The 26,913-nt window shown below is 44.6% G+C and overlaps 1 protein-coding gene across 5 annotated transcripts in view; it reads right to left on the minus strand.

The window, feature by feature from the left end:
- Positions 1 to 26,913, minus strand: part of epb41l4a (erythrocyte membrane protein band 4.1 like 4A) — a 402,316-nt gene that overhangs the window by 45,341 nt on the left and 330,062 nt on the right. For 3 of the 5 annotated variants that reach the window (XM_068029826.1, XM_068029825.1, XM_068029830.1), the window contains 5 exons: positions 25,380 to 25,460; positions 23,247 to 23,357; positions 15,509 to 15,559; positions 13,268 to 13,345; positions 1,358 to 1,477 (listed from right to left, as the gene is read on the minus strand). In XM_068029826.1, the coding sequence (XP_067885927.1) occupies positions 1,358 to 1,477; positions 13,268 to 13,345; positions 15,509 to 15,559; positions 23,247 to 23,357; positions 25,380 to 25,460 (441 nt within the window). The remainder of the gene's footprint in view (positions 1 to 1,357; positions 1,478 to 13,267; positions 13,346 to 15,508; positions 15,560 to 23,246; positions 23,358 to 25,379; positions 25,461 to 26,913) is intronic. The other 2 variants (XM_068029827.1, XM_068029828.1) reach the window with 2 other exon arrangements.

The raw sequence follows: 26,913 nt of genomic DNA on the forward strand, positions 1-26,913 counted from the left end.
CAGGTGGCAGGACTATATCTCCAACACAGAAGTCCTTGAAGCGGCCAACATCCCCAGCTTATACACACTACTGAGTCAGCGGCGCTTGAGATGGCTTGGCCATGTGAGCCGCATGGAAGATGGCAGGATCCCCAAAGACACATTGTACAGCGAGCTCGCCACTGGTATCAGACCCACCGGCCGTCCATGTCTCCGTTATAAAGACGTCTGCAAACGCGACATGAAATCGTGTGACATTGATCACAAGTCGTGGGAGTCAGTTGCCAGCATTCGCCAGAGCTGGCGGGCAGCCATAAAGACAGGGCTAAATTGTGGCGAGTCGAAGAGACTTAGTAGTTGGCAGGAAAAAAGACAGAGGCGCAAGGGGAGAGCCAACTGTGCAACAACCCCAACAAACAAATTTCTCTGCAGCACCTGTGGAAGAGCCTGTCACTCCAGAATTGGCCTTTATAGCCACTCCAGGCGCTGCTTCACAAACCACTGACCACCTCCAGGCGCGTATCCATTGTCTCTCGAGATAAGGAGGCCCAAAAGAAGAAAAGAACAACCAGTTCTTAGTGGGGATCAATTTGTAGCATATGGCCAGGATCTTGCTGTCTGCAGCAAAGCAGAGATGTGCGCCTCTGACTGATTTTTAAACTAAGTTCCCACCTTTTTCATTGGTTGCAGCAGGAACTACCTGGCCCAGCTGCAGCATGGATCCATCCGCGAGGTAAGTGGGGAGGCCTAGTGGCATGGCAGAACTCCAGTGAAGCCACGCCCCCTGACGTCACGAGCTTAAGACATGCCCCTTCAGATGTGCCTTCAGCTCAATTAAGGTGTGATTTTTAATGATTGTGAATTTTTTCTTTGATCTACTTTTAATTGCAACTCCTCCCTCCCCCCACATCCCCCCCCCCCCCCCCCACCCCTCACCGCCTCCGGCGTTCCCAGCTCCCATCAGCATGCACTGCCCTGAAGCCCATTTAGGCACACCAGAAGTTCCGGATTCGAGTGTAAGTGAGCTCCCTGGAAGTTGCGATGCTGTTGTGGACCTCCATAGCGGCAAATCTCTTAGTGTTTGCTGCTATTGGGATCGCAAGATCTGTGCCATTAGCACTGAATCAGCAGTCTCAATCAAAAAGGTGATAACCATGGCTGGTGCAGCAATTAGAAAAAGTTGTGATGCAATAGAAGTGCTCTGCTGAGGACAGGGGCTAAGGCACACTATTGGGGTATTATTATGCATATGGCTATGCCATATTTGACCTGAGCAAGCTTGATGCACTTTTGGTGAATCAATACTTAATAAATTATAGATCATTTACAATGAATTGTTCAGAGTGTTCTCGATATTAATAGGAGATTGAACACATACGATCGTGATCTATGCTTTGAACGTCTGTTGTTGGGGTCAGCCAATGATCGTTCTTTTTGCCTCCTCAGCACTTGTTCCCATTGAGGAGCTGAATCCACCATTTCATTCTCTTGACGTGACCTGAACAGCAGAAACAAAAATAAAATCTGACAGATGAAAGGCTGCATCAGAGTGCTTGAAACTAGCAATAATCAAAAAGAACATCTCTACAGATTTGGAACACAAAAGACAAAACCATATTCATCGAGTTTACTGATGAGTCATTCGTTTAGAGGAAAATCCTCTGATATAAGGATTCAAATTCTAAACCCACAGTACACTATCTGCTAAAATGTACAGCTCATCTTGCTAATTTAATCAGTTCATGTGAATGGATCATATCATCCAGGCCTGGACAGCTTAATGATTGATAATAGATTGTCCATTGAAACCAACGATCAACTTTGAAATCTCTGTAATAACAGGTTTTATAATAATAAAGTTTCATTTTATTGTCTCCAGGAAATGGGAGGAAGGTAACATTACAGTTAATGCTATCAATGATTGATGAACTCAATACAAAGTTATTTCCCCCTGCTTTGCTTCAATCCACAGCATCCACAATCAACATTTCCAATGGGTTTTCACATGGATTCATGGAAGAGGCAAAAATTAGATAATTATATTAAATGGTTTATTTTTTTAAATGACATCAGCACTCTTTATGAAAAACTGCATAAATGACAATAGTATTTAATTGTACTATTAGTTTTCCTTCAACTTAATTAACATAGTTTCATCTTTCTTATTGCAGATCTTTTATAACCAAGTACACATACTGATTCAGTAATTATTTTTTGGTACATCTCTGATTTTTGATTTCTTCTCAGACTCACTAGCAGAATATTCAGCAAATTAATCTTGAGCAAATAAAGCATAAGTTTGTTCTTGGATTTGTTCTATCTGTACATATTCCAAGCCGCATTTAAAAATTTTTTTTTTCACATGGTCAAGATTAAGCTATGTCAATCTAAAATCACCCATTAAAACAGGTAAACATTGAGGTGTGTAAGTAATACCATATCAAGAATTTTCTGACACAAATAACTGTCATTCCTTGGTCTAACAAAGCAGTGTGGGCCACCTGCTGGCTATTTTGAAATATTACACAGATCAGGTAGTTTAATAAAAAGAACAAAGGGACATTTTCAGGCTGCTTTCATGGCCTCTTTTCTGGGTGCTCTTTGGCCCAAGAAGAGGCCTCCCAGTAGCAATGGCTGCTCCCGTGGCAACAGCACTGCCTGCCCTCAGCGACCGCCTCACCAGGTCCTACCTGACTGGCACTGGTGCCCCCAGACACCAGTTACCTGACTGAGAGCACTGGCCATCCTCCAGGTGCAGGCCCAGCAGTGGCCATGGTGGTGCTGCAGAGGCTGCTGAGTTGCCAGCCCTCTGATTGGGCCAGCAGCTCATGGGAGGACGAGCCACCAGCCTTAATAGGAATGGCAGCCTCACAGCAGCCACTTAATTGGCTGCCACCGGCAAAATGTGGCCCCAGGCATAAATGCCAGCTGAAGTGAACTTGCCATCCCCCCACTTTCGCTCCGGGACCCCAGCCACCCTATATGAAATCCAGCCCAGCATTTCTCCTCAACTTGTCAGTGTGAGGAGCTGGGCCATCCTCTCGAAAAAATAGCATTAAGAGAGAAGCAGAGCCTGAAGCAGCATGGCCAGTTTGCTCAGAGAGTGATGCAGGCAAGGGAATGCAGTTTATACTTTCCATAGTGTATACAATATTATCTTTAGCTTCAAATGTTCATGTTAAAATGTTTAACGGTAATTAAGCATATTAACGTTGAATGTCACATAACAATCCAGCAACCTCCATAGAAATTAACTTCAGAGACATTTCCTGTCATGTTTGAAAATAATTGCCTTGGGACTCATTATAGCTTAGGGTGTATTCACTTCTGCATCGTTTAGTAAATCTGGCTTTCTTAGACACAGAATAAATACAAGAATTCTGAATATGGCAACAAAAAAGCCAAAAATAATTATGGATTAAAATGTCATTCTTTGATGGAAGATCCAATTGAGTGCACAGGAGGGAATCTTGGAAATATAAGGGCTTATGATATTGCCAGCTTGGGCAATGTGATCCTGGGAGTAGTTCAAACAAGTGTTTGAAGCAGAATACAACAACAACTTATATTTCTATAGCACCTTTAACATAATAAAATGTCCCAAAGCACTTCATAGGAGCATTATAAAGCAAAGTATGAAACTGAGCCAAAACAGGAGATATTAGGTCAGATGACCAAAAGCTTGGTCAAATAGGTAGGTTTTAAGGAGTGTCTTGAAAGAGGAAAGTGAGGCAGAGGTGTAGGGAGGGTATTCCAGATCTTGGGGATTAGGCAACTGAAGGCTGGAGCAATGCACACAAGAGACACAAGAGGCCAGAATTAGAGGAGCACAGATATCTCTGAGAGTTGTGGGGCTGGAGCAGATTACAGAGATAGGGAGCGGCGAGGCCGTGGAGGGATTTGAAAACAAGGACGAAAATTTTAAAATTAAGTTGTTGCTTGACCTATGTAGGTCAGCAAGCACAGGGGTGATAGGAGAACGGTACTTGGTGCAGGTTAAGACACAGGAAGCAGTGTATTGGATGACCTCAATTTTATGAAGGGTAGAATGTGGGCGACGAGCCAGATGTGCTTTGGAATAGTCAAGTTTAGAGGTAACAAAGGCATGAATGAGGGTTTCAGCAACAGACGAGCTGAGACAGGATGAAGTCAGGCAGTGGAAATAGCCGTTCTTAGTGATGATACAAATATGAGATCGGAAGTTCATCTCAGGGTCAAATGTGACACCAAGGTTGCGAACAGACCGGCTTAATCTCTGATTGTTGCCTGGGAGAGGAATGGAGTCAGTAGCTAGGGAATGGAGTTTGGAGCAGGGTTCGCAAACAATGGCTTCAGTCTTCCCAATATTTAATTGGAGGAAATTTCTGCTCATCTAGTACAGGATGTCAGATAAGCAGCCTGACTATTTAGCAATAGTGGTGTTTCGTCTTTATGTTGTTTCTGGTTCCCAGATGTTGGAAAGAAATCACACTTTAAACTTGGAAAAGACTGCAGTCAGTCTATGTTTTTAAAATTAATTCACGGGATGTGGGCGTCGCCGGCCAGGCCAGCATTTATTGCCCATCCCTAATTGCCCTTGACAAGGTGGTGGTGAGCTGCCTTCTTGAACCGCTGCAGTCCATGTGGGGTAGGTAGACCCACAGTGCTATTAGGAAGGGAGTTCCAGGATTTTGACCCAGCGACAGTGAAGGAACAGCGATATAGTTCCAAGTCAGGATGGTGTGTGACTTGGAGGGGAACTTGCAGGTGATGGTGATCCCATGTATTTGCTGCCCTTGTCCTTCTAGTTGGTAGAGGTCGTGGGTTTGGAAGGTGCTGTCGAAGGAGCCTTGGTGCATTGCTGCAGTGCATCTTGTAGATGGTACACACTGCTGCCACTGTGCGTCGATGGTGGAGGGAGTGAATGTTTGTAGATGGGGTGCCAATCAAGCGGGCTGCTTTGTCCTGGATGGTGTCGAGCTTCTTGAGTGTTGTTGGAGCTGCACCCATCCAGGCAAGTGGAGAGTATTCCATCACACTCCTGACTTGTGCCTTGTAGATTGTGGACAGGCTTTGGGGAATCAGGAGGTGAGTTACTATGTTTATTTCAGCACCATGCTTGTCCTGTAAAACCTGATTTTGTGTTACATATAACCTGACTCCCCAGTGCAGCCGTGAAGGAGGCACCCCACTGGAACACTTAACCATAATAACTAGTTCCTAGTTAATTAGTTCCTAACACTTTACAGATAGTATAACAATGTATAGATATATAACAAGTGGAGGAGTTGAGAGAAGTGGTGGTGAGATAGAGCTGAGTGTCGTCAGTGTATGTGTGAAAATGGATGCCATGATTTCAGATGATGTTGTCAAGGGGCAGCATGTAGATGAGAAATAGGAGTGGACCAAGGATGGTTCCTTGGGGACATCAGAGGTAATGGTGTGGGAGCAGGAAAGGAAGCCATTGCAAGTGTTTCTCTGGCTACAATTAGATAAAGAATGGAAACAGGTGAGAGCAGTCCTACCCAGCTGGACGGCAGTGGAGAGGCGTTGGAGGAGAATGGCGTGGTCAACCGTGTCAAAGGTTGCAGACAGGTTGAGAAGGATGAGGAGGGAAAGTTTGCCTTTGTCACAGTCACACAGAATGTCATTTGTGACTTTGATAAGAGCTGTTTCGATACTGTGGAAGGGGCAACAGAAACACGATTGGAGGGATTCAAACATAGAGTTCCAGAAAAGATGGGAACGGATTTTGGAGGCTTCAACACATTCAAGGACTTTGGAGAGGAAAGGAAGATTTGAGATGGGACAGTAGTTTGCAAGAGCAATGGGGTAAAGGGTTGTTTTTTTGATGAGTGAGTGATGGTGGAAGATTTAAAGTAGAGAGGGACAACACCTGAAGAGAGAGAACCATTTACAATATTGGCGAACATGGGGACCAGGAGGGGATGTTGGGTAATCAGCAATTTCGTATGAAAAGGATCAAGGGAATAGGAGGTGAGTCTCATGGACAAGATGAGCTCAGAAAGGGTGTGAGGGGTGAAAGGAGAGAAACTGGAGAAAGATGCAAGTTTAGGGCTAGGGCAAGGAGGAGCATTATAGGAAATTACACTCACCAATAAGCCTCTGTTAACACCATTAAATTATATGCTAGGTTGTCAGTAGAAGGGATGACAAATGGAGATGGCTGTTTACTGTGGACTTAACAAAGGATATTGAAACAAAAATAAACAAAGCACTTATGTTTTTCCACTGCTTGTTTTTCTGAAAGCACTTTGAATTGGTGGTGTAAGAAGGATTTTAAATCCTAACTTTTGCACATCCTTTCTCTACATGTTTGAAGAGTGAAGGGGAAGAAGCTTCTTCTAAATCATTCTGGACAGTTTCAGAGCAGTTGCAGACTAGGAGAGAGAGGGAGGGAGATTTGTGTGCTACTATAGGAAACACCATTTGCTCTTTTTTCCAATGGTTTTAAGCATTTCAAGATTTAAAGTCCACGATGGACTCGCAGCTCCTGTGTGGAAAGCCAAAGCAGTTTGTCGAAGATGTTCCCCAGGGGCAGTCACTGAGCAAAGTTTTTAAAGTATTTAAAAATGTATAACAGTTTTTAAAAGTTTATACAAGTATTTAAAAAACTTAAAAATTTAAAGAAGTTTGAAAAATTTATCAAAGTTTTAAAAAGTGCTTAAAATATTTAAAATCAAAATAAAACATTCACCTGCCTTTGAGCTGAAGACTAACCTCAAGGGAGCGTGTCTTCAGCTCCTGATGGTAGTAGGAGGTGTGGCTTTGACAGGAATGTGCCTCAATGCAAGGCTGTGCTGATGCTCTCATTGGTGGACCATGCTGCAGCCAGAAGTTTAAATTCTCACTGCAGCCAATGAACTAGGTAAGTTTGCATTTCTCAGCGTGGTCAGTGTCGAATGCCACCGCTTCACTGCTGACCGCAAAATCCAGGTCAGTAACTTCATGAAAATCACAGGGAGATTAAGCACGAGATGCCATTTCTGCAAAGCTAACAGCAGAGTGGTGCAAATGAGCCAGCAACTGTGGTGTATCTCTTCCTTGCTACAAGCTGTTGACCAATGTATGCATTAATAATGGTGTACCATGTTCAGACATGTTAGTTTTTTAGCATAATCTGACCCATGCACACTATCATAGAAATAGGTGGACAAATTAAACAATAAATTTGTATTTTTAAGAACTGAACTTTGAGATGTTTTAGATAATTACATGATCATTTACATGGACTGCAAATAACAGTTTTTTCAGATTTAGGAGAATTCATCATTTGAAGGATTTTTCATGAGGTCACGCTCTGGATGAAGTGGTCATGAGTGGAAGATGATGGTGTCCTGTATATTTGGGCTGTGTTTTATCTTTCATTTAAAATTACACTTATAGATGTTCTATGAGTTTATGGGGCAAATAGTATTCAGAAAAGTCAGAATCAAATTAAAAATCACATTTCATAGATTCATAGAATGGGCACCGCACTTTGGGAAGGTGTAAAGGCTTTACAAAGGTTCAGAAAAGATTTACGAGGATAGTTCCAGGGATGCGGGACTTCAGTTATGTGGATAGATTAGAGAATCTGGGGTTGTTCTCCTTTGAGAGGAGATTTGAGAGAGATGCTTTTGTACTCCATGCCCCTATTTATAAAATCCAGGATCCCATAAGCCTTTTTAACCACTTGCTCAATCTGCACTGTCACCTTCAATGCTTTGTGCACACATGCCCCGGGCTGTCTGTGTTCCTGCACCCACTTTAGAATTGTACCCTTTATTTTATATTGCCTATCCTTGGACTTCCTATCAAAATGTATCACTTTACACTTCTGTGCATTAAATCTCATCTGCCATGTGTCTGCCCATTCCACCAGCCTGTCTATGTCCATCACTATCCACCTCACAGTTCACAATATTTCCAAGTTTTATGTCATCTGCAAATTTTGAAATTGTGCCCTGTATACCCAAGTCTAGGTCATTAATATATAACAAGAAAAGCAGGAGACCCAACACCAACCCCTGGGGAACACCACTATATACCTTTCTCTAGTCTGAAAAAACAACTGTTGACCACTACTGTCTGTTTCCTGTCACTCAGCCAACTTTGTATCCATGCTGCCACTGTCCCTTTTATTCCATGGGTTTTAACTTTGCTGACAAACCTATTATGTGGGAGTTTATCAAATGCCTTTTGGAAATGCACATACACCATTAACCACATTACCCTCATCAACCCTCTCTGTTACCTCATAAAAAAACTCAAGCAAATTAGTTACACATGATTTGCCTTTAACACATCCATGCTGCCTCTTCTTAATTAATCCACACTTATCCAAGTGACTATTAATTTTGTTCTGGATTATCATTTCTAAAAGCTTTCCCACCACCAAGGTTAAACTAACTGGCCTGTAGTTGCTGGGTTTACCTTTACACCTCTTTTTGAACAAGGTATGGCATTTGCAATTCTCCAGTCCTGTACACCATGCCTGTATCAAAGGAGGATTGGAAGATTATGGTCAATGCCTCCGCAATTTCAATTCTTATTTCACTCAGCATTCTCTAAAGCATCCCCTCCGGCCCTGGTGGCTTATCAACTTTAAATACAACCAGCCTTTCTCATACCTCCTCTTCATCAATTTTGAGCCCATCCAAAATCTCAAAAGGAATGAAACTGGGCAGACTACCCAGCATCGACCAAGGCACCATAAACGACAATGGCAAACCCGGCCCTGTGGACCGTGCAAAGTCCTCCTTACTAACATCTGGGGGCTTGTGCCAAAATTGGGAGAGCTGTCCCACAGACTAGTCAAGCAACACCCTGACATAGTCACACTGAAGGAATCATATCTTGCATACAATGTCTCAGACACCACCATCACCATCCCTGGGTATGTCCTGTCCCACCGGCAGGACTGACCCACCACAGGTGGCGGCACAGTGGTACATAGTCGGGAAGGAGTTGCCCTGGGAGTCCTCAACATTGATTCCGCACCCCATGAAGTCTCATGGCATCAGGTCAAACATGGGCAAGGATGGTTTCCTGCTGAATACCCTTATCGTCCCGCTCGGGTGATGAATCAGTGCTTCTCCATGTTGAACACTAATTGGAAGAAGCACTGAGGGTAGCAAGGGCACAAAATGTACTCTGGGTGGGGGACTTCAATGTCCATCACCAAGAGTGGCTCGGTAGCACCACTACTGACCAAGTTGGCCGAGTCCTAAAGGACATAGCTGCTAGAATGGGCATGCGGCAGGTGGTGAAGAACCAACAAGAGGGGAAAACCTACTTGACCTCGTCCTCACCAATCTACCTGTCGCAGATGCATCTGTCCATGACAGTATTGGTAAGAGTGACCACTGCACAGTCCTTGTGGAGATGAAGTCCCGTGTACACATTGAGGATAGCCTCCATCGTGTTGTTTGGCACTACCACCGTGCTATATGGGATAGATTTCAAACAGATCTAGCAACTCAAAACTGGGCATCCATGAGGCGCTGTGGGCCATTAGCAGCAGCAGAATTGTACTCAACCACAATCTTTAACCTCATGGCCTGGCATATCCCCCACACTACCACTACCATCAAACAAGGGGGACCAACACTGGTTCAACGAAGAGTGCAGGAGGACATGCCAGGAGCAGTGCTAGGCATACCTAAAAATGAGGTGTCAGCCTGGTGAAGCAACAGTCCAGGACTACTTGCATGCCAAACAATGTAATCAGAATGCAATAGACAGAACTAAGCGATCCCACAATCAATGGATCAGATCTAAGCTCTGCAGTCCTGCCACTTCCAGTCGTGAATGGTGGTGGACAATTAAACAACTGACAGGAGAAGGCTCCACAAATATTCCCATCCTCAATGATGGGGGATCCGTGGAACATCAGTGCAAAAGACAAGGCTGAAGCATTTGCAACAATCTTCAGCCAGAAGTGCCGATGGATGATTCATCTCGGCCTCCTCCTGAGGTCCCCAGCATCACAGATGCCAGTCTTCAGCCAATCCAATTCACTCCACGTGATAAAATAAAAAAATAAAAAAAAAATCAAGAAACGGCTGAAGGCACTGGACACTGAAAAAGCTAGGGGCCCTGACAACATTCTGGCAATAGTACTAAAGACTTGTGCTCCAGAACTTGCCGCGCCCCTAGCAAAGCTGTTCCAGTACAGCTACAACAACAGCATCTACCCGACAATATGGGAAATTTCGCAGGTATGTCCTGTGCACAAAAAGCAGGGCAAATCCAACCCAGCCAATTACCACACCATCAGTCTACTCCCGATCATTAGCAAAATGATGGAAAGGGTCATCAACCGTGCTATCAAGTGGCACTTGCTTAGCAATAACCTGCTCACTGACGCTCAGTTTGGATTCCACCAGGGCCACTCAGTTCCTGACCTCATTACAGCTTTGGTCCAAACATGGACAAAAGAGATGAACTCCAGAGGTGAGGTGAGAGTGACTATCCATGACATCAAGGCAGCATATAACTGAGTATGGCATCAAGAAGCCCTAGCAAAAATGGAGTCAATGGGTATCAGGGGGTAAACTCTCCACTGATTGGAGTTATACGTAGCACAAAGGAAGATGGTTGTGCTTGTTGAAGGTCAATCATCTCAGTCCCAGGACATTACTGCATGAGTTTCTCAGGGTAGTGTCCTCGGCCCGACCATCTTCATTTGTTTCATCAATGTCATTCCGTCCATCACAAGGTCAAAAGTGGGGATGTTCGCTGATGATTGCACAATGTTCGGCACAATTCACAACTCCTCAGATACTGAAGCAGTGTGTCCATATGTAGCAAGACCTGGACAACATCCAGACGGTGATAAGTGGCAAGTAACATTCGCGCCACACAAGTGCCAGGCAATGACCATCTCAGACAAGAGAGAATCTAACCATCTCCTCTTGATGTTCAATGGCACTACCATTGCCCAAACCCCCACAATCAACATCCTGGGGGTTACCATTGACCAGAAACTGAACTGGACCAGCCACATAAATGCTGTGGCTACAAGAGCCGGTCAGAGGCCGGAAATTGTGTGGCGAGTAACTCACCTCCTGACTCCCCAATGCCTGTCCACCATTTACAAGGCACAAGTCAGGAATGTGATCGAATACTTTCACTTGGCTGGATGGGTGCAGCTCCAACACTCAAGAAGCTCGACACCATCCTGGACAAAGCAGCCCGCTTGATTGGCACCCCATCCACCACCTTCAACATTCACTCTCTCCACCACTGACACACAGTGGCAGTAGCGTGTACCATCTTCAAGATGCACTGCTGCAACTCACCAAGCTCCTTTGACAGAACCTTCCAAACCTGCGACCTCTACCAACAAGAAGGACCAAGGGCAGCTGATGCATAGGAACACCACCACCTGCAAGTTCCCCTCCAAGCCACACACCATCCTGACTTGGAACTATATCGCCGTTCCTTCACTGTCACAGAGTTAAAATCCTGGAACTCCCTTCCTAACAGTACTGTTGGTGTACCTACACCCCAATGACTGCAGCGGTTCAAGAAGGCAACTCACCACCACCTTCTCAAGGGCAATTTTGTATGGGCAATAAATGCTGGCCTAGCCAGTGATGCCCACAGCCCCCGAACGAATAAAAAAAATGACTTCGTCTTTCACTATGACTTTGGCAGCATCTTCTTCCTTGGTAAAGATAGATGCAGAGTACTCATTAGTCCCTCAATCATGCCCTCTGCCTTCATGCATAGATCCCCTTTTTGGTCCTGAATCGGCCCCACAACTCCTCTTACTACTCTTTTACTAATTATATGGCTATAGAAGACTTTTGGATTCCCTTTTATGAGATCTGCCAGTCTCTTCTCATATTGTTTCTTGGTCTTTCTTGTTTCCATTTTCACTTCCCCTCTTAACTTTTTTTATTCAGCCTGGTTATCACTTGTATTATCAATCTGTCATACGCACCCTCTTCCTGCTTCATCTTATTCTCTATCTCTCTCAATATCCTGGGAGCCTGGCTTTGGTTGCTTTACCTTTTCTCTTCGTGGGAATGTACCTCGACCGGACCCCAAATCATCTCCTCTTTAAAGGCAGCCTATTGTTCTGTTACACCTTTGCCTGTCAATCTTTGATTCCAATTTACCTGGGACAGAACCATTCTCACCCCACTGAAATTATCTCTCCTTCAATTAAATATTTTTACTCTAGATTGCTCCTTGTCCTTTTCCAGAGCTAACTTAAACCTTATGATATTATGATTACTGTTCCCTAAATGTTCCCCTTCTGACACTTGATCCACTTGACCCACTTCATTCCCCAGAACCAAATTCAGTAATGCCTCCTTCCTTGTTGAGCCAGAAACACAATGATCAAGAAAATTCTCCTGAACGTACTTCAGAAACTCTTCCCCATCGCTGCCCTTCATACTATTAATATCCTAGTCTATATTAGGATAATAAAAGTCCCCCACTATCACTAGACAATAGTTTTTGAACCTCTCTATAATTTCCCTGCAAATTTGCTCCTCTATATCTCCCATCAGTTGGTGGTCTTTAGAATACACCCAGTTGTGTTATGGTACCTCTATTTTTCTGACCTCTAACCAAATAGATTCTGTCCTTGATCCCTCATGTATACCAGCCTGTATACTGGTAGTTTAAAGAAAGAAAGAACTTGTAATTACTTAGCACATTTCACATCCTCAGGCATCTCAAAGTGCTTTACAACCAATGAATTTTTTTTGAAGTGTAGTCACTGTTTTGTCAGCAAGGTCTGACAAACAGCAATGAGAGAAATGACCAGTTAATCTATTTTTGGTAATACTTGTTTAGGGATAAATATTGGCCAGGACACTGGGACAACTCCCCACCTGTTTCAAATAGTGCTGTGGAATCTTTTACATCCATCAAAGCTGGTAAATGGGGCCTCAGTTTAAAGAGTTATCCAAAAACAGCACTTTCAACAATGCAGCACTCCCTCAGTACTGCACTCAAGTGTCAGCTTAGATTATGTGCTCAATTTCTGGAATAGGTCTTGAACTCATGATCCTCTAACTCAGAGGAGTTCTACCACTGAGCTAGGTTTGATACTGAAGGTAAAGTACACTAGAAATATTTACTCTTGGTTATTTATCAAAGTAATTTTTTAAAAAGCTATTAAAAACAAACTCATGCTACAGTACCAATGATTTGCTTTTACCCACCCCCAACCTCCTCCCTATTGGATCATTTACACACTGCCGAATTTCCAATACGTGCTTCCGGTGCAAAAGTTTCCCCAACAATAGAATGGACTCATAAAATTACCCCCTATGTGGCATACCTGTTTCGTCTTTTACGCTCTCTACTGGAATTTTCAGACTCACTACCACTGCCACTGGTGTTTCCACGGGATCGTGACCTTTGACCAAAAAAATGAGTTTTACTTTGCAGTAATTAACTGGATTATCACTCAATAAATTCAGTTACAATAATGCTAGCCTGGATTTTGTGTTAACAATAACAATGAGGCTATCAGCGTACACTTATTATGGAGTAAATTGGACAGCAACTTCCAGAACCTGCACATGTGCAGCTGAAGGCAGAAATCCAGAAATTGCTGCCTGATTTGCCCTGTTCCTCCACAAGCTGCACAACATTGCAACCTTGCCAACAGACTCAACATTGAAGTCCATCTAAGGGTGTGAAGTTGCTGTACTTACCCACTAACACGCTAAAAAAAGTTATGGCTCTGCATTCAAATGTAAGTCAATTTTTAATGGTGTGATAAGTTTTAATTACTGTCAAACAACCTCTCAGGCTCATGAAAATTTAATTTTATATATGCGGAGTCTCACTCCTTCAGAATGTAATTATTGTTGGAGATGTTAAAAATTTCTGTCTCTGTTATTGCTTTCTCTTAATCCCATCCTTCTTTCCCTCTGAGTTTGCTTTCTATACATCATTTTACAATAGATTAAATATTCTAATTTATACTTCCTGGTTTAGACTCTGCCTGTCTTAATGAGGATTCTTCGATGTGATGGGTTGAAGAGCCACCCTGTTGCTTGTCACAGAATCCCTGTAGAAAGTGTCTTGCTGGAAATGATCTCCAGGAGCAACTCAAAAGCCTGTGAAAGGTTTGTGGACAGCTATAGGCGTTGTGAACAGCGAGCAATGTTAAATCGCTGACAAATATGTTTTGGATACAGAAGGAATTAGAAGAGACCATGGAGTCAATTTTAGATAGAACTTTCCATTTAAAGGATTTAATCATTGTGACTTAAAGGAAAATGTATTCACACATGTTTAAAAAGTGGCATTGAGATGGAAAATTATATCCTAATAATTGCTTTGTAGATGCTGGAGGTGAGGGTGGAGGGAGAGGGGAAGGAGGTTAAGGAAATGGTTGGTAGTGGAGAAAGGAAACCTGGGTTATCTAAATCTCCAAGATGATACTGGAGTCATGAGCAGTTTCAGCAGAGGAGAGTAAAGCCCAAAAGTGCTTGATGTGGGTCAGGCAGATCTGGTGATGGATGGTTTTGTACAAGTGCTGCTCCACACTGGAAGTTACTGATCAGGAACTAAGACTTTATATTCCTGAAATCATTAATGGGCTACAGAATAGTGGCATGAAGCTCTGATCTTGCTTGGCACCAAAAGAAATTAATAGCTTAAATTGTGTTAATCCTTAATTGTGCTGTATCTCTAATCTAATCTTAATTGTTCTCTTCATTAGTTTCAATAATTTCATGTATTTTTAGGATTGCTGCCAATTTACGGGACCATATTTTTCCCATACAGTAAAATAATGCTTTTATGGGGCTAATTTAAATTCAGAAATGCAGGTGATCTAAAGCTTGGTGTATCTGACAAGGAAAGTTGTCTAAATCTAGTTTTTAAATACTACAGCAGCAAAACAAGTAACAGGGTGCTGCAGTTTTATTTTTAGAGATACAGCACTGAAACAGGCCCTTCGGCCCACCGAGTCTGTGCCGAACATCAACCACCCATTTATATTAATCCTACACTAATCCCATATTCCTACCAAACATCCCCACCTGTCCCTATATTTCCCTACCACCTACCTATCCTAGTGACAATTTATAATGGCCAATTTACCTATCAACCTGCAAGTCTTTTGGCTTGTGGGAGGAAACCGGAGCACCCGGAGAAAACCCACGCAGACACAGGGAGAACTTGCAAACTCCACACAGGCAGTACCCGGAATCGAACCCGGGTCCCTGGAGCTGCGAGGCTGCGGTGCTAACCACTGCGCCACTGTACCACCCTTTGAGCATTCATTTTTAAAGGATCTGGCTTGGAAACATTTTTGGTGAAAAATTAAGAACTTGCACATTCAGTTGAAGCTTAAGATTTTATAATGTTAGCCCGCAAAAGTAGCTCCTGCCTAACATACTGTGTAAGGGCACTGGTAATAATTTTGTTGAAGTACTTTTTGTCTTAGAAAATTTAAGTAAACACAAAGAAACAATCACAAGCACATCAGCAATGTCATTACATTGTTGCATTGTGCATTTTCTGGCAGTTATGTGCACTCAGGTCACATTTCAAAATAACATACCTTCTCTTTTGTTGCTTTGGATCTATATCCTCTCCATTGTTATGGCTCTTCCTGATTGGGTCAAACAAGTTGAAATCAAATTAGATCTGTTTTTTCCTTCTACATTAAACATCCGCAGTGAACAAAGATTGATCACCAAGGGAGCTGTACTCATTCATCACTGAATAAGGGTTTATACACACAGAAACTTGGGTCTGCGTATAACTGGGTTTTTTTCTTTAGAGCAGAGAAGGTTAAGGGGAGATTTAATAGAAGTGTTCAAAACCATGTAGGGTTTTGATAGAATAAATAAGGAGAAACTGGTTCCAGATGCAGAAGGGCCGGTAACCAGAGGACAAAGATTTAAGGTTAATTGGCAAAGGAACCAAAGGTGACATGAGGATTTTGTTTTTGATACTGTGAGTTGTTATACTCTGGAATGCACTCCCAGAAAGGGTGGTGGAGACAGGTTCAATAATCGGGTTGTGTCGGGTCAGGCGTGGGAAAAAATGGAGGGACTCGGGCCAGTTCGGGCTGGGGTCCGGTGTGGATCTGTCGGGTTCGGGTCAGGTTTTTTTTCCCTGACCTGAGCAGGCCTTTAGGGTGGCTACATGTGGCCATTAAGACACTGCAGTCACAAATAGGTCAAACCAGGTAGGGGATGGTAAGTTCCCTTCTCTGAAGGATATTAATAAAGCAGTTCGATATTTTAACAACATGGAAGCTTTCATGGTTATGTTCCTGGTAACAATCCACAAATTATCAGATTTATTATATTTATCTTGCCACAGTGGGATTTGAATTCACAACATCGATTGCTAGAATAATCCCATAACCATTAGACTACCATATCTTGCCTAATTTATCTGCATCATTGTTTGTTGGCTCCTGTTTCAAGTGCAAGACTCAAGGAATGCTTCCAATGAAGGGTCACTGACCCGAAACGTTAACTCTGCTTCTCTTTCCACAGATGCTGCCAGACCTGCTGAGTGGTTCCAGCATTTCTTGTTTTTATTCAAGGAATGCTTGTTAGGCCAATTTAATTTCACCTGTGATGTGAAGCTGGTCCAGTCCCTATACTGAAAATAGATATAATTTCACACTGCAAGCTACTTAGCAGAGAAAACACAGCAGCCTACAATATACTCATCAAAATTGTCTTTCATTTTGTCCTTACACATTAGATTTGTACACCAAGCTCACATATATTTTGTGCCAGTATTAATTTTCTTTTTGTTGTATTGCCATGTCCCAGGCTTCCATTACAGACATCAAGTTTTATCCTGTAGTTTCAGACTATGTATTGGGAGCTGAGTTTAACGAGTCCTTTTGGAAAAGGATGCTGTTCCCATCTTTCACATGGGCGGCTGGCCCACCATGATCACGCAGTGGGTGGCCAATTTGCATAGTGGAGACATGGGCATCACCCAATCACGTGGTGGGGGTAGGATGCAAGTCGCCGATTACACCGTCAGATGACTCTGGAGCATGTGCTGGTGCCATATTTAAAAGCCTGCCAACCCTGCATTCACTCCTGCCTTAGAGTCATTGTCAGCTTTGTGCAGCTGAAAACATGACTGGACTGGTTCCTGAACACCCCAGAGAAGAAGAGCACAGGGTGGCCCCACGTTTCAGTGATGCCTCCCTGCATATTCTCCTCCAGGCTGCAAGGGAAAGAGGGAGGTTCTCTTCCCCCGTGATGGCAAGCAGAGGTTCTCCCGCCTGACCAAGCAAGCATGGGTGGAGATGCTGAGGAGGTCAGCAGCCTTGGGGTCACCCACCAGAACTGGGTGTAGAGCAGGAAGCAGATCAATGACCTCCTGAGTTCTGACAAGGTGAGTGCACCACACCACTCGCCTTTTTGGAGATTGCATGTGACTATGCGGGAGGGTGTGCAACATGGGGAGGGTGGCACTACCACGACAATGGCAAAGGGGCGAGGGTATTACCTCATCCTGACAGATGTATGGTTGCATCTCGGCCATAAGCCACCTTCTTTCATAGCTCACCCCCATTAACTCCCCTGACAGCATGTGTCAGCTTGAGATAAATCAGATCCCTGAGTAGGGGATGAAGGACAGTCATTAGCAGAACTGTCACATTGATCTTTCTGCAAATTTTTATTGTCTCCATCCTTCCTCTTGCAGGGCAGGAGGGCCCACAACAGGAGGGAAACAGCCTGGACTGGCAGATCTACATCCTCTCACTCCAGCCGAGGAAGAGGTGGGGGACCTAGGGCAGCCGCACTATATCAGACAGAGGGACTGGAGGCTCTGTGCAAGAGAGTGAGGATTGGCTTCCATCGACATAGTCATTACTTCTGGAGAACCCACATCACGTATGGTTGGCATGATGAGAACTGCACAGCCGACCCCTCATGTCTTTGTTCTTTCATACAGGTCAGCATGCGCAGGAGATCTTTGAAGAGGACCACTCAGAAGATGCTTCATTCCATGACTCTCCTGCACCTTCCACCTCACTCATTCATTCACTCTCTCCACCACCGAAGCACAGTGGCAGCAGTGTGTACCATCTACAAGATGTACTGCAGCAATGCACCAAGGCTCCTTCGACAGCACCTTCCAAACCTGCGATCTCTACCACCTAGAAGGACCAAGACAAGCAGATGCATGTGAACACCACCACCTGCAAGTTCCCCTCCAAGCCACACACCATCCTGACTTGGAACTATATCGCCGTTCCTTCACTGTCGCTGGGTCAAAATCCTGGAACTCCCTTCCTAACAGCACTGTTGGTGTACCTACCTCACATGGACTGCAGCGGTTCAAGAAGGCAGCTCATCACCACCTTCTCAAAGGCAATTAGGGATGGGCAATAAATGCTGGTCTAGTCAGAGACAGCCACAGCCCATGAATGACTAAAAACAAAGATACTTTCACCTCATTGGTTACCCAACTGGCATTACAATCAGGGTCACCAGCTGGTGAGAGCACCGCACACACGTCCGAGCAGCTGGCTGAGGCTGACACAGCCGAGGCCTCTGATAGTCAGAGGACTGTGGGTGGCCAAGCCCATGCTGAGTCCCAGGCTGGTGATGAGCCTCTGGTGTCAACAGCAGATGGGAATGCTGGGGTTGCAGAGAGAGGTAACGCAACATCTGGCAGAGATGCCAGAGGCAATGTGCAGCCATGAGCGGATAATGGAGGGGTCCATACATGACATGAGTGCTGCCATGTCTCAGGTATGTAAGCACATGGTTTCCTCCATCGAGAGGTTGGCAACCCTCATGGAGAGCCACATCTCACAGATGCACATAGGTCTGAACACTATCGCCTTAGCCATGAGTTCTACAACACAGCATAGGCAAGGCGAGAGAGGGATCAGGAGCCTGGAGACCTCTCATGCTCCTCTTCCTTCTCTGGTGAGCAGCGAGGTTCAAGTAAGTCTTCAAAGGCAGGAGGAGAGGGGGCTCATCTGGGGGCTCCCCTCAGGGCGCTCCGAATGGAGGCACTGGCCCCTCAGCTCCTCCGCCAGTGAGCCCAGCTTCAGCAACCGCAATGCCTGAGGACAGTCCTGCACCAGTGCAGGACACCCCAGGCAGCCAGGGCCTTCTAGCTTTCAGGCAACCAGAAGATGACTGCCAAAGTCATCACAGGCCAAGGGGCAGCCTGATCAGCAGCCTGCCTGCAGCCCAGCTGCTGTCACAGGGATTACACTGTGTAGGAGCTCTCACAAATGTATTAGGAAAACCACCTAGCCACACTTGGGGACTCACAGGTGTAGGAAATATGCAATGTCTTGATTAATTAAGTTATTTTGTTCAAATCATTAATGATCATTGTCAGAAAGCCATTTTCCATTATGCCCTACTTGTGAGCTGCTGACTTCGCCCTTCCCCCTTCATGGAATACTAATGTAACCACAGTCCTCATTAACATATGTTCTCCCATGGGCACTAGCGTGGATTGTAGCTGGTTGCAAGGCAGGGAACACAAATAGAAAGGAGACGACAGTCTACATGCATTGAGGTGAGTCTTTATTGGTTTCTCTGTGAGTGGGCATCAGGGAGGCTGGAAGCGGGTGATTATTATGATGGTGTCTCTTACCTCCTTGGCATGTCGCTCAATCTGCCTGGCCTTTGGAGCAAGTGCTTTAACATCCAGTGCTGCTTTCTCCTCTCCCTCCTCCTCATCGGTGGATGAGTGTCACTCAGGCATCTTGTCGTCATGTAAGGCCTCCCTCTCTGTAGTGCTAGATTGTGCAATCCACAGCAGACCACCATGATAACCAAGACCCTCACCGGGGCATACTGCAGGGCTCCACCAGATCATCGAGGCAGCGGAATCTCATCTTCAGCAGCCCAATGGCCTGCTGGATTGTAGCTTGAGTGGAGCCATGCTAATTATTGTACCTCTCCTCCACTGCATTGTGAGGGTTCCTCACAGGCATGTCACGCTCACGCAAGGAAAAGTTATGAACTAAACTGAACTGGAGCAATTATGAACTGGGAAAATGAACTGATAAACTAATCCCCCAAAAATAGACAAATTTAAAAATAGCCACATTTTTACTGCAGACAAGATGGAGTAAGAGGTCAGGTGACCTCTCCTGTACCGCAAATATACATAGTGACTGTTAGAGACGAAACCCATCATCACATCTGGACTAGTCCTGGGGAAGACACAGCTTAATACTAAACAGCCCATTCAATGCTAAATGGCTCCTATCTTCAAGAACTGGGTTGACAAAGGCCTTCATAGACAGGGAGACTCTGGATTCAAAGCCAAGATAATAGGTGGTAAATAACACCACTTTATCAAGATAAGCCACATTCAAACACCATTGTGTAACAATGGCCACACATTCAAAGACATTGTATGAACAGCCAGGGGGGGAGCATCTATGTTCACCTGACTGAAATCAAGCCTGGTAAGGTTTTTTCTCAAAAAGGAACTCTCTGAAAGATAGAGCGAGAAGCCCAGCCAGAAAGCTGAGAGATTAATTCCAGCCAAGAAGACGACCCTGCCTGCAACATCTTTAAACCATAGAGGCAGAGACTACAAAGTGACCTTGTAAGCTCCCCACCTGAGAAATCGTAACAAGGTTCTTGCCACCGATTTTGACTGAATCTTAACCAGAGGAATTTGCAATACTCCAGTGATCTAAGAAAAGGAACACCAGGCCTGCACCGTTGTTAAAATATTTCCTCCAGGAAAACCAAGAAGGTTTCAAAGTGAACTCTTTTGCAACAATCAGACCAAAATGCATGCTGTCCTCTAATCTCAATCTCTTCTGGTGTGTGTGCATGCGTGAGTGGGTGAGGTTGCGAATATTTTCGGTATTATTTAATAAATAATTTATCTTTCTTTTAAACCTGTGAGAAAACCTGTCTTTTGTCTATTTATTTGACCACTAAAATGCTCAGGGATAAAACAATACTTTTAAAAACACTGCGGTCAGTTGAGAGGTGAAAAGTGGACATCATCCAAACCATCTCCCCACTGTCCGTAACAGGTGTAAGAGGACAAATCTTCAATGGGTGCCCCTTGTCCCTGAGAATTCATCCCTGAACACAAACAGCAGGCCTGAAAAACTGTGGCACCTGGGACAGTTAAAGTAGGCAGGTATCATGACTGCTTCCCAGGAAGCAGGCATACACCTGCAGGGAACACTTTCGGTGATCACAGACCAGCTGAAGGTTGATTGAATAGAAGCTGTTCCTGTTGATGAATGTAGCTGGTGGGTCCATGGGAGCCTTGATGGCCATGTGCATGCAATCTATCACATCTTGCACCATGGAAATCCAGCAATAGCCCTGAACCCGATGGCCCTCTCCGCCTGACTATCAAGGTCGGTCTGGTAGCGCACATAGGCACTGGCCCTCTGGAACAGGGCGTTGGTTACCTTCTTGAAGCAGCATGGGCTGTGGCCTGGGAAACCTGACACATGTCCCCAGTGGATCCCTGGAAAGATCCAGATGTGCAGAGGTTTAGTGCCACAGTGATCTTCAGGGCCACTGGTGTACAGTGCCCTCCAAATCCCAGACGCTGCAACTGATCCTGCAGCAGGCCGCATAAGTCGGTGACCGTCTCCCTGGAGAGCCTTAGCCTTTGTTGAAAATGGCGCTCAGACATTTGGAGGTAGCTGATTCGAGTTCGCTACACTAACTGGCATAAGTGGCCCTTCTTGGCATGGCCGGCTTCTGCTGCTCTCGTTGTGGAGCTTCATGGACTGGTTCAGTTGTCACTTGGCCCTCCCTCCATCAGAGGCATTGCATCACGCCACGGGTCCAAAAATGCAGGGTGTATGAGACCCATGTCAGGTGACCTGTGGGCCTACAAAGTGCTGTCAATGGAGTGACGACCCTGCCTTGGCAACTGAGTTTTTGACAATTCTCCTGGCGGAGTCTCTGATGGCCCTCAGTGCCCACCCTTGCAGATTGCCAATCCTGTCATCCAGCAGTAGGAGCGACCAAGCATCTCACACAGTAGTTTCGTAATCCACTACAGAACCCCCCCAAACCCACACTAACCTCTTGCAGAGCCCCTAAGATCCCGAAACCACTTGCAGAGCCCCCGAGACCCTGAACCCCCTTGCAGAGCACACAGTAACATAGTCTGACAATTGCCACTCGACCCACTCCCCCCACTTCCCCTATGAAGCACTGCTCATGGCTCCCTCCAGGTTGTGGCACTAAAGCATCTCACCTAAGTGCTGCCAGGTTTTAATGGTCGTGAACCCAAAGGCAGGTGAGTGCCAGCCGCCATCCAAGAGCCAACCATTAAATCGAGGATAATTAGATGTAAATGATCTACAAACAACTGCTCAACAATTTAAAATAGTTTCCTATCTCGCGGGGTGGCAATGCCACCTTGGTGCTTGCCACCACCGACAAAATCCAGAAATGACGTCTGAATGCCGGATTTGCGTGTGGACGGTTCCGACACGATTCTCCAGCCTCCCCATGCCACCATTCCCACTTTAAATGGCTGCATTAAATTCTGCCCGAGAGGGAGTTGTGTAACAAAATGACATAAAATTCCTGTGGCTGGCACAGTAAACACTCAAAACTTATAGCTGTGAATTTTGCAATTGTAAACTTTCTTTTCTCATGGGGTTTTTTTTCTAGAAGAATTTTCCTCTCTTTTCTGTAATATCTTCCCTTTTCTTTTCTCCGATGTGGCATGAAAACATGGAGTAAAAAGTACAGCTGTTCCCAGGCTACTGCTAATGCTCATTTAACTAACTAATCATTAGGAAGTTCCAGTGACTGCACCATCATTAATATGCTGCTTCAGGCCTAGCCCCAGATGAGAAATGCCACAGCCACTGCTCAACAGGGTCCTGATTGGGAACTGAGTGGAGTGGGATGCAAACACTTTGCTTCTGCCCATTCTGTGCTTCTAAATGTTGTAACACCATCATGGCCACAGCACTTTGCCAAACTGGGGTGCCTTCTTTTAATACACAGAATATGCAGAGCAGTGTGAAAAAAAGTAAGTTACATTTATTATCTGAAAGACTTGATTAACACTCACTTATTTTGCTCCACTGCTTCTGGATGCCCTGTTAAATGTCAGAATGTCAGACATATGCTGGAAAGAGGCAGGCCTACGATGACCTAACCCAGAAATACAAATGGGTAAGATAAATTCAGGTAATATGCATTTTGGATGTGTCCAAGAAGGGCATTGGAAAGGCTGGGTGGGGGCTGATGTGGGCACAGGTCCTGGGGATGCCAGGTATTGTTCAAAACTGCAATGGAATCAACTACTTAAAAAAAAAAATCAATTCCCACCATCGTCTCCCAGGCTGACCCGACTCATTATCACTTCCACCAGGAGTCCGCCGTTTAGGATGAGGGAATTTTGGTGATTTGTTGCGTTCACTTGGCGAAATATACAATCCACTGAAAAAAGACAATTCAGTACATGACTAGATAATAAGAATTAATATTAAAGTCTGCATTCAATATTTTAGCAAATATGGCAATTCATGTGCATGATCTTTTACCAGGTACAAAAGATTGGGAACAGATCACAGCACAGATTTGCAGCTAACAATCATAGTTATAGAGACATTTACGGCATAGGAGGCGGCCAATCGGCCCATCATGTCCATGTGGGCTCTCCGTGGAGCAATCCAGTCAGTCCCACTCTGCCGCTCAATCCCCATAGCCATGCAAGTTTATTTCCTCAAGTGCCACCCAAATTCCTTTTCAAATCATTCTTCCTCTCTGCTTCCACCACCCTCATTGGCAGCGAGTTCCAGGTCATTGCCAGTGTCTGTCTAAAAAACATTCTTCCTCACATTCCCCCTTGTTCTCTTGCCCAAACCCTGCAATCTGGATCCACTAGTCCTTGTACCATTAGTTAATGGAAACAGCTTTTCCGTGTCTACCTTATCTAAACTTGTCATACTCTAGAACACCTCTATCAAATTTCCCCTCAATGTCCTTTTTTCCAGGGAGAACGACCCCAGCTTTTGTGGCATTTTGTTCTGTGAGGGAAAGGGAAAAAGGAGACATTATGGTCTGGATTTCTCTGACTGACCCGCTGTGAGCTGGTGGTTTAGAAAATCACAGGATACCCTCCACATGTTGTGAAGTTAAAACTGAGTGATAGGCGGGCTTCCAGTTGGACAGGGAACTGGTCTGTACAGACTGCAGGACCAGGTATGTCTGCACTGGGGTAGGGGCTAATTTTGGGGTGAGGGGCCAATTTTGGGATGGGGGCTTATCTGGGAGGTGCGGGGGGGGGGGGGTGGGTGGCTGCCATTCCTAGGGTCGGTGGGGGGGGGCGGAATGGGTGGATGAGTGGGGAATGGGAGCCCGGTGGTTTGAAGGGGAGAGGAGTTCATAGGCTAGCCAGGGGTGGGGAAAGCAGAGGCCTTGGCGGGTGGGGGGGGGTGCGTATCTGAGACTTTACTTGGGGAGGTCATAGGCTTTGGGGGAGGGAGGACGGAGGCCTGTGGGGGAGATTCAGAGGCCTCATTGTGGAGAGGGGAGATTCAGAGGCCTTGTTGTGGAGGGGGGGAATCAGATGCCTTGGTGGAGAGGAATCTGAGACCTCAGTGTGAGGAATCAGAGGCCTGGGGAGTGGGCAGAGGTCTTGGTGAAGGGGGAAATCGGAGGCCTCATGGGGAAGTTCGTGGAGGGCAGAGTGCACAACCGCGGTGGTTCCTCAGGCAGGCGCACTGGATCCAGCAGGTAGGTGTAAAGGCACGCACCTCATGGATCTGCCAAGTTGTCCTTGCCTGGATGTGGTTGCTGAGTTTCCCAAGGCTCAAAAAACCCACTGACAATAGTTAAATTTGAAAAGCTGAATGGCAATGAAGCTCACAGCCTCATTATCATATTTAAACTATCAACCTGCCCCCTTGGAACAGGTTTGTCACCAGCCTACATTCCTGCCTCAGTTAAAGTCAGAAGTAGTTGAGTGGGGATCAGGGATCTGATTTTTAAGACTTTAACCACTCCCCTGCCACCAACCCAAACTCGCCTGTTATTGAGTTAAAATTCCCCCCTACATGTGTTTCCTCCATAGAACATCACTTCTTTACAAAGGGCCTGAACTGCTGCTCAGGGAGGAAAGATCACATAAGCAAATTATAAATATTTACTTTTGCAAAGTATGTGTAGGGTAATTGTAATTTATTTTCTCTGGAGGAAGTCATTTATCCTGGTTTTAATCCAGAAACTGCTGCAGTGCCAAACAAAGGCAAAAGAAAAATCACTACCACAAAATATCAGAAAATGCAGCTAAAAAATGTAATGTGTCAGAAGTAAAGCTTGCAAACATAATTCAGGTGAATTGGTGACTACTTAAGAGAATGGCTAGTAATTTCAGCAGTTGCTAGACTGGGGTGATGAAGGTTTGCTGTTCATCAAAAAAAAAATGTTGATCTGTAAAGCTAATCAATGTTTTCTTACCTTTGGGGACCATTATCTTCCCATGGTGCACTGGTTTTGTTCAGTGTGTTTGGACTACCATCCAGTTTGGTTACCTTGGAGCTAAGAAGAAGGTGAAAAGTCTTAACTGTCAGGACATTTAAACTCCTACAGTGACCCTTAGAGGACCTCTAACCTGACATATCATGTGCTCTAGAACAACATATAATGTGTATGAACAGAAATCAAAATAATGCAAATGCACAGTTGCTGAATGATCTACTGCATATTTCCTGTTCTTTTCTGTTTTTGTTTCAGAATATATATGATTCCTACATCAATAGAGATAACACACCCTCACTAACATGGTCCCCAATTATACTTTTACACGAAGAATCTGTTACTCACATCTGTTTCTGAATGAGGATTAGTACATATATGCAGTTGTAGTATCAGTGTACTGGCCATATTAAATCCTCATATACCAACAACACCAAAACAGATCATCTGGTCATGTTCACATTTGTTGTTTGTGGGAGCTTGCTGTGCACAATTTGGCTCAATTGTTTCTGAATATTGTTTCTCAATTGTCACAATAGTGACACTTCAAAAGTACTTCATTGGCTGTAAAGTGCTTTGGGAACTATATAAGTGTAAGTATTTCTTTCTTTACTTTGAATAAAACATCAATGACCAAACATTTATGTTTAGATTTGACTATTCCAATGCTCTCCTGGCTGGCCTCCCACATTGCACCCTCTGTAAACTTGAGCTCATCCAAAACTCTGCTGCCTATAACCTAACGCACACCAAGTCCTGTTCACCCATCACCCCTGTTCTCACTAACCTACACTGGCTCCCAGTCTGGCAACACCCTAATTTTAAAATTCTCATCCATGTTTTCAAATCCTTCATGGCCTCACCCCTTTCCCATCTCTGTAATCTCTTCCAGTCCTACAATTCTGAGGTTTCTCCGTTGCTGCAATTCTGGCCACTTGTGCATCCCTAATTTTAATTGCTCCACCATTGGCGAACATACTTTCAGTTGCCCAAGCCCTAAAACTCTGAAATTTCCTCCCTAAACCTCTCTGCTTCTCTATCTCTCTCTCCTCCGTTAAGATGCTCCTTAAAATCTATCGCCCACCTGTCCTAATATCTCCTTAAATGGATTGGTGTCAATTTTAAAGGTGCTATATAAATGCAAGTTGCTGCTGCTGTTAGAATTTTATTCCTACTTGATGCTATTCAATCTTACAAGAGGAATCTAGAGTTAAAGGTAACCATTAGCCCAGAACACTCTTTGGTTTTTGGCTATTTAAAGAAAATTTAATATCAAGATTATGTCAGAGTAAAGGGTTTCTCTATGGAACTCTGTTTGTCTTACTGTTCAGTGGATGAGCCTGTGAGGTAAGGCATGGAGAATATCTTGTAGCACTGGAAAACACTGTAATTTTTGTTTTGTTCTTTACCTAGCATAACAGAAAATAAAGGGTCTATTAAATTGGACTTTGTGCCACATTCCTTTCTTTTGTGTATCAGTGCTACTTTCAGCAGAGGTGGTCGAACCGGGCAACTG

This window comes from Heterodontus francisci, chromosome 4 (assembly GCF_036365525.1).
Source record: "Heterodontus francisci isolate sHetFra1 chromosome 4, sHetFra1.hap1, whole genome shotgun sequence".
Taxonomy (NCBI): Eukaryota; Metazoa; Chordata; class Chondrichthyes; order Heterodontiformes; family Heterodontidae; genus Heterodontus; species Heterodontus francisci.